Source organism: Vitis riparia, chromosome 18 (genome assembly GCF_004353265.1).
Source record: "Vitis riparia cultivar Riparia Gloire de Montpellier isolate 1030 chromosome 18, EGFV_Vit.rip_1.0, whole genome shotgun sequence".
NCBI classification, from domain to species: Eukaryota; Viridiplantae; Streptophyta; class Magnoliopsida; order Vitales; family Vitaceae; genus Vitis; species Vitis riparia.
The window spans coordinates 14793348-14805831 of record NC_048448.1 but is presented as its reverse complement, the minus strand read 5'-3'; the positions used below and the strand labels follow the sequence as shown (position 1 = coordinate 14805831).

Here is a 12484-nt window from a genome sequence, read left to right as displayed (position 1 = left end):
AATTAGTAAACAAACTTGTAAATCGCACCTGTAATAAAATTTTACTTATAAAAATTGTTAGATAGATTTAGAGCAAACAAAATAGGGTGTTTGGAATACATAAAAGGAAAAAGTGAAATATAATAAGTTTACAAGAAAATCTCTTTGATATTTCCACTAAACTTCACCTTCTTTGATAATTCGATGGTTGAGTCGGCCTGGTGCGTAGTCACGTCTTGTATGGGAGTCTTTAGTTCTACTGAAATTCAATCTAGTATATTGTGTTAGTAATTATAATTGTATATTTCAATAATAAAAAATAAAAATAAAAACAAAAAATAGAAAATCTTAAATAACTAAAATAATAATAATAATAATAATAATAATAATAATAATCGCAAAGAGTGTAATATATAGTTTTGTAAAATTAATATATGCTCTTCACTTGTAAATTTATTTTCCTTGTAAATAATTTCTAAATCATTTTTCTTATTTTTATTTTATTTATTGGACTTTGTACAACATATTTCTCATAAATATTTTATATATAAAGAAAGATAATTTAGAAATATAAAATGCTCGTAATAGTATCTTAAAATTTTATATAAAATGCCTTACATGTAAATAAGGAAGATAAAAAGTTTCTACCAATTAAAATTTTTATTTTAATAACTGGAGTTAGAATGAAATAAAAAATTAAGTGGGTGTTTCATAAAACTTCTTATTATTTAATGACTTAAATTAATTTTAAATTGATAGCTTAAAACTTATTATTTATTTTTTACTTAAATATTAAAGTTATTTGATAAAATTAACTTAAAATTTATTTTAAGTTATTGAATTCACATATTTAATTGATGTTTATTATTAAAAAATTTAACTTAATCTTAAGCACTAAATGTAAATTTGAAAAATAACCTTAAAATATTTACTATAAAAAATGAGTTATGGATATAGAGTCAACTTGTTAAACATATTTTTATAAAATAAAATAAAATAAAATTAGGATTAAGAATAAATTAATTATTTTAACTTAACATTTGAAGTTATTTTTAACTTTAAGTTGTGATATTAAATTATTTTACAAAATAGGTTTAATCTATTTAATAATTTAAATTAAGTTATCGAGTACTAAGGTAATTTATCACACTTTCAAAGAAAGAGCCAATTAAAGGACCACAAAAATAATAATTTTAATGGTTATTATAAAATAAAAAAATTATACATTTAACAACCATATACAAATATATATATATATATATATATTTTGTATAAATGTAATATTATGAAAAGTATTTTATATATGAACAAAAGAAAATATTAACATGTTGAAATGAAGGTATTGGTCCAGTCCAATAAATAAAATGATAAAAATTTTCTATAATATCAATCTAAATTATTTTGACGAAAACTTAATTAATTAGTTATCAAATTAATATATATATATATTAAAAATAAAATTATTTATTAAATTATTTATTATGAAGATAAAAAATTCTATATAAAATGTAGGATTTTTATATAAAAAGAAAAAAATTTGCTTTGTATTCTTAATACTCTTTTCAAAATTTTTAAAATTTGAGAAAGTGATTTTTTTTTAAAAAAATTAAAAAGTTTTGAAAAGTGTTTTCAACTACACAATATATCTGCCTACTTTTTGTATAAGAATTAAAAATGGAAAATGTATCAAGGTGGATTGAAGGCATTAAAAGCAGGCTGGGTTAAGATAGCTTTCTTTGGACCAAACTATTAGGATCAGCCCAATAATTCAAATATTGGGCCGGCACGGGTTTAGCCCATTGATCACCTGACTAAACTTCCTTGTCCCTCATTTTAGGGTTTGCTTGCATCCCAAGAAACCCCAATCTCTGTTTACACAAAACCATTCAACCTTTCCCTCTCTAAACTCTGCGGCTCGGTCGATATCTCAGCTCAAGGTACTGTTCCAATCTCTATTCCCAGTCCAATCAATCGTCTTATGGGTTATATGCAATCGTTTGTATGCTGAGAAAATATTGAGAAAATGGAAGGAAATTTTGAATCGTAAAATTTTCACCATCTAGGGCTTGGGAATACATAAAATTGCACTTTAACTACAACTCATAGATGTATTTCGTATTTGGCGATTGTTGGAAAGATGGGTCGGCCTTAAAATTTAGGATTAGGGTGTATTTTTTTTATTTTTTTTTATTGGGGGATTATTTGGCATGTCTTGGAAATTACCTAGTGTAGTTTAAGATACCTGGGATCGATTTCGGGATTGCTGAACTACATGGATGAAGAGGGGTTTTGTTCAGTGGAGGAAAAGTTGGATCAATTTAAAGGATTTAAAGATAATTTGTAAAGTTTGTCAATGCGGATGATATAGGATGATTAATTTAGTCAATTGAGACAAGGTTGGGATCAATTAGAAAAATTGCACATAAACAAATAAGTGCTAGCTGATTGGTGTGGGTAGAAGTAGTGCTCTGTGAAATCTGCGAATCGGTCTGGATTTGTTCCAGATAGAGAGCTGAAAGACTGCTGACTGTGTAAATTTTTGTTGCTTGAGTGGTACTGCTGTGTCGCTTAGTGGTGTAGATGCAATGCATATGAGACAGTTTATGTGATATCTTTACTACCTTCATGATGTATGTATCCTTTTCAGTTTATGCTTTACACCTAAATGATGATGGCTGTCTTTGACCTTGTAAAAAAATTGGCTGTTGAATATGTCCCTTCTTGGGGTAAATATTTGTTTGTTGTTTCCTCTTATGCAAGTATGAATTGAATTTTTTCTTTCCCTTTTAACTGCACCAATAAAGGTTCCCATATGTTATCATTGCTTCTTGTTGCCACTGGGCTATCTCTGTTGCATATTTAGTGTCTTATTTTGTGTTTTGCTAATCTAAGCTTGAAGAAGCGTGTTCAACTTAGATTGGATTACTTCTCATGTTCGGATCTCTCTTGAACTTGTTGATATTGTGATAAAATTGGTATGGAGATTTCTGTACTTCACCTCTCCATTTCTCTTCTGATGTTGACAGCCTCAAACTGATCTAAATATCTTGATGGAGATCATCTAGGATGGCTTATAATAGGGCTATAAATATAATTGTCTATATTTGCTAGTTGCTAAATTAGTTATTATTGATTTTAATTGCAATGAACTCAACTATGGAGCTCTACAACTAGGTAAATTGATTTCTTGAGTTATCTTACTTCCAGGTCTACTGGTGGAATGGGAAGGAAGAAAACAGAGGATAGTGGTGCAACCACAAAGGTTAAGCCTAGCAACAAAGATGCCTCCAAGGATGGGAAGAAAGAGAAGCTCTCAGTTTCAGCGATGCTTGCTAGCATGGATCAGAAATCTGATAAACCCAAAAAGGGATCTTCCTCCTCAAGCACTACCACTAGCAAGCCCAAAGCAAAAGCAGCTCCAAAACTTCCATCCTACACTGCTGACATCGACCTCCCTCCCTCTGATGATGAGGATGATGCTTATTCCTCTGAAGAAGACGCACGACTTAAGCGGCAACAAAGGGCTGAACAAAAGACACTTGACATATCCGTAACTGAAAAGGAATTGAAGAAACGTGAAAAGAAAGACATGCTTGCTGTCCATGCCTCACAGCAGGCCCGACAGGAGGCCCTTAAGGATGATCATGATGCATTCACCGTTGTTATTGGTAGCCGGGCTTCAGTTCTTGATGGCGAAGATGAAGCTGATGCTAATGTCAAAGATGTAACGATAGAAAACTTTTCTGTGTCAGCACGTGGGAAAGAACTCTTAAAGAATGCATCAGTGAAGATATCTCATGGGAAGAGGTATGGTTTAGTTGGACCAAATGGGATGGGAAAATCTACATTATTAAAACTTCTTGCTTGGAGGAAGATTCCAGTACCTAAAAATATTGATGTACTACTGGTTGAGCAAGAGGTGATTGGTGATGATAATACTGCCCTTCAGGCAGTTATTTCAGCGAACGAAGAGCTGGTCAGGCTCCGACAGGAAGTTGCATCTTTGGATTCTTTGCAGAATTCATCTGCTGCCACTTGTGACGAGGATGAAAATGATGCGAGTGGGGATGATGTGGGAGAAAAGCTTGCTGAACTGTATGAGAATTTGCAGCTTTTGGGGTCTGATGCTGCTGAGGCTCAGGCATCAAAGATTCTTGCTGGACTGGGTTTCACTAAGGATATGCAGGGCCGTGCAACCCGGTCATTTAGTGGTGGGTGGAGGATGAGAATTTCATTGGCTAGGGCACTCTTTGTGCAGCCAACTCTTCTATTGCTTGATGAACCCACCAACCATCTTGACCTGAGGGCTGTTCTCTGGTTAGAGGAGTACTTGTGCCGGTGGAAGAAAACTCTTGTTGTCGTCTCGCATGATCGGGATTTTCTTAACACGGTTTGTAGTGAGATTATTCATCTCCATGACCAGAAACTTCATTTCTACCGGGGGAACTTTGATGATTTTGAAAGTGGGTATGAGCAGCGTCGCAAGGAGATGAATAAGAAGTTCGAGATTTATGATAAGCAAGTGAAAGCTGCAAAGAGAACAGGCAATCGGGTTCAGCAGGAGAAGGTTAAGGATAGAGCTAAGTTTGCTGCTGCTAAGGAAGCTTCAAAGAATAAGGCCAAGGGTAAGGTTGACGATGATGAGCCTCAACCAGAGGCCCCAAAGAAGTGGAGAGATTACAGTGTGGAGTTCCACTTCCCTGAACCCACTGAGTTAACCCCACCACTCTTACAGCTCATTGAAGTCAGTTTCAGCTATCCAAACAGGGAGGATTTCAGGCTATCGGATGTTGATGTTGGTATTGATATGGGGACTCGTGTTGCCATTGTTGGACCAAATGGAGCTGGGAAATCTACATTGCTTAATCTTCTTGCTGGTGATTTGGTTCCGACGGAGGGTGAAGTACGAAGGAGTCAAAAACTGAGGATTGGGAGGTACTCACAACACTTTGTGGACCTTCTGACAATGGATGAAACACCAGTTCAGTATCTTCTCAGGCTTCATCCAGATCAGGAGGGACTTAGCAAGCAGGAAGCCGTTCGTGCAAAGCTTGGGAAATTTGGGCTCCCCAGTCATAACCACCTCACCCCAATTATGAAACTATCGGGAGGGCAGAAAGCACGGGTTGTCTTCACATCAATTTCTATGTCAAAACCACACATTTTGCTGTTGGATGAGCCTACAAATCATCTAGACATGCAGAGCATTGATGCATTGGCTGATGCACTAGATGAGTTCAGTGGTGGAGTGGTGCTTGTAAGTCATGATTCGCGGTTAATATCTCGTGTGTGTGAGAACGAGGAGAGAAGTGAAATTTGGGTGGTAGAAAACGGAACTGTGAGTAGTTTCCCTGGATCATTTGAGGAGTACAAGGAAGAGCTACAGAGAGAGATCAAAGCAGAGGTTGATGATTGAAGTGAGTCTGTGACATAGATGTTTTGATTGCTATGAGTTAAACAATAAGTTCCTCAATGCTGTTTTCATAACATGATTTTCAGTTTGCTGCGAGACAAATGGATATTTCTATAATTTACGAGCGTAATTCTTCTGTACTGCGGATATTAGGAAACGCGACCCCTAAGAATTCACTTTGTTACATATACATGTATTTTACTTTAGCTCAAGGGGTTCAGTTTCTTTAATTTAATTATGAGAATTAAACTTCGCATCCTTATTGTAATAAGGCTCCCTTTTATACTGTTTATTAATTCCTATGAGTAATTATTTTTAATATTATTAAAATCAGATTAGTCATTAAATTGGAAAAGTTAGAAAAAGCAATTGGGTCGTTAAGTTCATTGCAATGCGAGGTTTGGTACATTTCCTATATTTCATTTTAAAAAAATAGAAAAACTCCTATATAAAATATTAGTACTGCCTTTCAAAAAGTAAAATTTTACTTTGTATAACCTTACAAACTCTTTTTAAAATTTTAAAAATTTAAAGAACTGAAAATTTTCTAATTCCTTAAATTGGATGGTACCCGCAGTATTTCAGATTATTGACACGAATCATTTCTTTCAGGGTGTTTTCAATATTCATGACCTTTATATGAAATAGGTCTTCTAATATGTAGACATATCAAAGTTAGGAATTCTAAGGTGAATTGATACCTTCTTCTTTCTTAGGTTGGCTCCACTCTCTTACCTCTGTCATTTATCTTATGTTAAGATTTTGATAGGACTCGTATACACTACCATTGAATCCTTGATAGGTTTCTTTAATGACTTATCAATTCCCTATCATTCTTCTCCCTTTGTTGTATGATAGGCTCTTTCTTCACATAATGGTTAACTATGCTAAGCTTTATGTTATATGTTAAGTAGCTAACTTTTTGAAGGTGCATCAGTTGTATCCGTTAGAAGATGTATAAAATACCCCAATACATACCTTGTATCCACATTTTCACAACTGAACTCTCGAATAATCTATTCTTGTAGTCATGGCTTAAAAAATTCCAACAATTATAGTAAATAATGGGTTTGTCTTTCTATTACTTGGTATTTATGAGCTTGATCATGCTTACTATTTATTAGGTATTATAGAAGTGATCGAGGAATTCATGCTCCATTTGGTCCTAACCATGGTTTGAAATGTTGGAATTTTTTGGCGAAATATCGCCCATATTCCAGTTATCGGAGCAAATTAGCATGGTACTCCTCATCGATAATCGATCAGCTGATTTTTTAGGAAATTTCTTAATATTTTCGGGGGTCAACTCCAGTTGACCCTTCAATTACGTTGCTGCCTACTGCCCACTACCTACCCCCTTCAAATTTTGTGTTGCCTACTGCTTGTTGCCCGCTGTCTGCCCCCTTAGGTTCAAGTGTGGTTACCACTAGGCCAAGTTCACACTTATTAATATATGTTGATAATAAATTTGTTAAAGTTTATTATTAAAAATAAATGTGTTTAAGAAACAATGTAAAATGATTGAAATCCTCCTTGCCGTGTGCAGGAGATAACATCAAATATATATAGAATAAATAACAATAATGTGATCCTATAAAATAGGAAAGATTTGAAATACAAATATTGAAAACATATCTACATATATTTACAGCTATATATTCGGATTTTATGGAAGCGAATTGGGATATAACAAATCTTATGGAGAATCAAATGATTTTCCCTTATCACCCCCCTGCAAGGTGAGCGTGGGAGAAGGGATAACGCTAAGCTTGCTTCGGAAGAGAAAGAACTGAGGCTTGGTGACGCCTTTGGTCAATGAATCAGCAAGCTATAGATGTGAAGGGATAAAATCAACTTTCAAAGTGCCATTAGCAACAAGTTCACTAACAAAGTGGTAGTCGATCGCAATATGTTTTGAGCGAGGGCGAGTAACCAGATTGACTGCCATAAAAATTGCACTTTAATTGTCATAAAGAATTTTAGGTGTTGTTGAGAGTGTAACATGGAGGTCCCAAAGTAGTTGAACAATCCAGGCAATATCAGTAGTGGCAACAGCTAAAGAGCGGTATTCTGCTTCGACACTTGATCGAGAGACAATGCTTTGTTTCTTAGAGGACTAAGAAACCAAATTGGTACAAAAAAAAATAACGTAGCCAATAGTGGAACGACGTGTATCAGGACAACCTGCCCAATCTGCATCAGAGTAAGCAAGAATATCATGAGTGGATTGTTGATGGAGTTGAAGTCCATGATGAGGAGTGCCTTTGACATAGCGCAAAATGCGCTTAAGAGCGGGGAGCATGCATGAATTGGCAAATAGAATTCACATTGAATGAGAGATTCGGCCTGGTGATGGTCAGGTATTGAAGAGCACCTACAAATGAACGAAACATAATAGGATCGAAGAACAATTTTCCTTCAATTGAGAGATGTTGACGGACAACACAGGGTGTAGAAATAGGCTTTGCATCAATCATGGAAGCACGCTACAACAGATCAAGGGCATACTTCGTTTGACTGAGAAACAAACCCTTCTCATTAGCTTGCACTTCAACGCCGAGGAAATAATGAAGATCACCCAAATCCTTCATGGAGAATTCCTTGGAAAGCTGAGTACTGAGGATTTGAACCATAGAAGAATTACTTCCAGTTATGACCATGTCATCAACATAAAAAAGTAAATAAACAGTTCCAACCAAGGAGTGATAGACAAATAATGAAGAATCAGCCTGACTGGAAAGAAATCCAAGTTTGAGTAAAAAATAGCTAAAACGATGAAACCAAGCTCGAGGAGCTTGTTTCAACCCATAAAGAGCCCTTTTTAGGCGATAAACATGCTGAGGGAACTGTGGATCTGTGTAACCAGGCAGTTGTTCCATATACATCTCTTCATTGAGAAAACCATGTCGAAAGGCGTTTTTAACATCTAGCTGATATAAATGCCATCCAGAAGTAACAGCCAATGACAAAATAATTCTGACTGTAGCAGGGTGCAGATGTGTCACCAAAGTCAAGACCATGAATCTGAGAAAATCCTTGAGCCACAAGACATGCCTTGTGATGTTCAATTGACCCATCCGATCGAAGTTTGGTTTTGAAAATCCAATGACAACCCACTACATTGTGATTGTTAGGACGAGATACAAGAACCCACGTATCATTTGTCTTCAAAGCTTGAATCTCATCATCCATAGTTGAGAGCCATTTAGGGTGTTTTGTAACATACTTAAAACCCTGAGGTTCTTTGAGAGCAAGAAGTGCCTAAAAAGTTTGAGAATATGACAAAACATTCATAGCATGATATAACCATGGTTTGAATATACAAGCTTTTCCTCTAGTAATCATCGGGTGGTTGGAAGTGGTCACACGAGGAACGGAAAACACCGGCGGTGGGAAAGTTGAGTCTGGAGTTGCAGAATCCGAGAGGGGTTCCACAGAATAGGACCTTGCAGATCAGGGGGATGATCTGAGGACAGGTGTGGAGAACCACTGCAAGGCAAACATGGTGAACTCGAAAAAGAATGAGAATAACCAATATTAGAAGAACTAAACATATAGTCCGGACATTCAGAAAAATGGGTATAGTCAATGTTGGTTTGTAAATTTTGTACAGAATCACCATGACAAGGAAAAGTATTTTCATAAAACTGCACATGTCGAGAAACATAGACATGATGTGTCGTTCGGTCGAGGCATCGAAATCCTTTATGAAGTGTATTGTAACCTAAAAAGATACAAGAAGCAGATTTTGGAGACAATTTATTTGGTGAGTAATCTTTCAAATGAGGGAAGCAAAGACACCCACAAGTGCGAAACATAGAGTAATCCGGTTGCTTACCAAACAAGAGCTCATAAGGAGTTTTGCCATCAAGTAACGGTGACGGGAGTTGGTTAATGAGAAAGACAATAGTTGAGAAGGCCTTAACCCACAAAGAGAGTGGTACACGTGCATGGAACATAAGGGTAAGACCCGTTTTTGTGACATGGCAATGCTTGCATTCAGCAATGCCATTTTGACTAGGAGTGTAGGGGCATGCCAAACGGAGAACAATGCCACAAGATTGCAAGTGAGATCGAAATTTATTATTTGTAAATTCGATTCCACCATCACATTGAAAGGATTTTATTTTGGATGAAAATTGAGTCTCAATATAATGTTGTAAATGGATGAAGGTATCAAAAAAATCAGATTTTTGTTTTAAAGGGAATATCTAACTAAATTTGGTACAATCATCAATGAATACCGCATAGTATCTATATCCAATAAAAGAGAGAACTGGTGACAGACCCCATAAATCATAGTGTAAGCGATCAAAAGGCATGGCACAACGTTTATCATTTAGAGAAAAAGGTAAATGATGGCTTTTGCCAAGTCTACAACCAACACAAATTTCAGAATCAATGTTCACCAATTTATTACTACAAGAAATATATCCCAATCTAGAAAGAGAAACGACAGTACGATAATTAGGATGACCAAGGCGAGCATGCCATAAACGAACACAGGCTCGCGGTGAAGGAGAAGTGGTGGACATAAGGGCATGATGACAACGATCCAACACATAGAGACCATTTTCACATCTTCCGACTCCCAGTACGGTTCTTGTGACCTGATCCTGTATGGTAAAACCAGAGGAAGAGAAGGTAACAAGACAATTATTATCTGTAGTAAGTTGACTAATCGAAATAAGATTTTTCTTAATGCCAGGAACAACTAAGACATTTGATAAAAGAAGAGAACTAGACGGGATAAGAGATGAAATGGAACCAGTATGAGAAATTGCTAAAGATTGACCATTTCCAACCATGACACGCTCATTACTAGAGTAGAGAGTTGGTTGATCCACAACCTCGGTGTCACTTGTCATATGGGACGTTGCACCAAAATCAGGATACCATTCAAAGTCATTCAGGTCTTGAATCGAGCAAGCTAAAAAAGCTTCAGCAATATTAGCCGACTGCTTCTTCTTAAGTTTCAAGAAGCTCCAGCAACGTTTGGCTAGGTGTCCATCCTTGGTACACAATTGGCAATGAACGGTGGATGAGGACTTCGAATTTATAGAAGAGCTAGACGAAGTGGGAGGCTGATTCTTCCATTTCTTAGCCCCTACGGGTTTGGAAGTCTTCTGCACATAATAAGCAGAGTTAGAAGACGAGTGGGAAACCGACCTGTCAAAAATCTCATGACTTAAAGCTTTCAGAACAATCTCGGCAAAGGAGGGTAACGAAAATTGTGACATCATGGTGGTGGAGAAGATCTTATAGTCGGACCCCAATGCTCGTAAATACCAGTGAACTTTATCTGTGTCATCAATGGGACGACCGATCGCAACCAATTGATCACAAAGACCTTTGAAGGTACGGGAAGACTCAACAATGGACTGAGAGTCGCGTTCCATCAATTGGAGTTCATCCTTGAGTTGTCGTTCACAAGTCTTCGACCGATGCGAGAATGAGACTTCAAGAGCACTCCAAGCCTCATGAGAATGACGTAAACCCAATACTTCACTCATGGACTCCTCGGTAAGAGAAGAGTAGAGTAAACTGAAAAGCGTCTGATCAGTATGTAGCCAAGAAGTGTATGCTGGATTTGACTTGGTGGTGCCATCAGCGACAAGAATTTTGGCTGAGGGAACCCCGATGCTACTATCCAAATAGCCAAACAAATCTTGACTGGCTAACAGTGGAACAAATTGATTTTTCCACAATAAGTAATTTGAGGAAGTTAGTTTAATGGTAAGCATATGCACCATTGTGTTAAGCGGAAGAGAAGGAGATGAAGAAGTCGAATCAGCCATGGTTAGAATCAAAGAAAAAAACCTTGCTCTGATACCATAAAGATGTTTAAGAAACAATGTATAATGACTGAAATCCTCCTTGTCGTGTGTAGGAGCAGTGGAACAAATTGATTTTTCCACAATAAGTAATTTGAGGAAGTCAGTTTAATGGTAAGCATATGCACCATTGTGTTAAGCGGAAAAGAAGGAGATGAAGAAGCCGAATCAGCCATGGTTAGAATCAAAGAAAAAAACCTTGCTCTGATACCATAAAGATGTTTAAGAAACAATGTATAATGATTGAAATCCTCCTTGTCGTGTATAGGAGATAACATCAAATATATATAGAATAAATAGCAACAATGTGATCCTATAAAATAGGAAAGATTTGAAATACAAATATTGAAAACATATCTACATATATTTACAGCTATACATTCGGATTTTATGGAATCGAATTGGGATATAGCAAATCCTATGGAGAATCAAATGATTCTCCCTTATAAAAAAAATTAATGAATTAATTATAATTATTTTACTTTAAATTTTATTTAATTAATTAATAAATGTATAAAAACCATCATATAATTTTTTAACAAATATTTTTTAATATTATTTATATGATAATTAAATATAAAAAATATAAATATAAAAAAAATCATATATGCATTATCATCTATTTTACATTATTGAATGGATTTGAACTAAATAAATTATAGTTTTAATATTAAATATATCATTATCTCATTAATCCTATTTTAAAAAATTACTATCACTTTACTTTTAAATTTTTTATATTTATCCTTTTAATTTTATTTAATTTTGAATGTTTTTATTTTAAAATATAAAAAATATGAATTTTTAAAAAATACTAAAATAAAAATAATAACAATAATGAAATTTTAATATTTTTAAATTAAAATTAATTTGATTAGATAAATAATAAATTAGTAAGATCGATTTATTTTTGCTTACCGATACTTTTCTCTTTGACCATATCTATGTCAATTACACTTAGAAAATGACTTTAACATGTGTATTTTATTTATTTTATCATGTTTTTGGAGTTTTTCTAAATATTTCCATAAATTTTGAGTAATTTTCGCATTATCGATATTTTTGTCCAAATATCCACCTATATTTTTCCTATATTTCCAATATATCCGTAAAATCCAAGTACCGATATCTATGTTTACCAATATTTCAAACCATGATCCCAACTATCAATGCATTTAGGCTCAAGATCCATATAACAATTAAAAACATTCCCTTAAAGGGAATGAGTGAATTGTTTGACAAGGAGGTCACCCTTTAT

At 34.9% G+C, this 12484-nt stretch overlaps 1 protein-coding gene across 1 annotated transcript; it reads left to right on the top strand.

Annotated features, from left to right (window-relative positions):
- Nucleotides 1-1812: 1812 nt before the first annotated feature.
- On the top strand, nucleotides 1813-5704 carry LOC117907009 (ABC transporter F family member 4). Its single transcript, XM_034820325.1, has 2 exons — nucleotides 1813-1916; nucleotides 3187-5704. The coding sequence occupies exon 2, from the start codon at nucleotides 3200-3202 to the stop codon at nucleotides 5393-5395; it is 2196 nt and encodes a 731-aa protein (XP_034676216.1). The 5' UTR covers nucleotides 1813-1916; nucleotides 3187-3199; the 3' UTR covers nucleotides 5396-5704.
- The last annotated feature ends 6780 nt before the right edge of the window (nucleotides 5705-12484 follow it).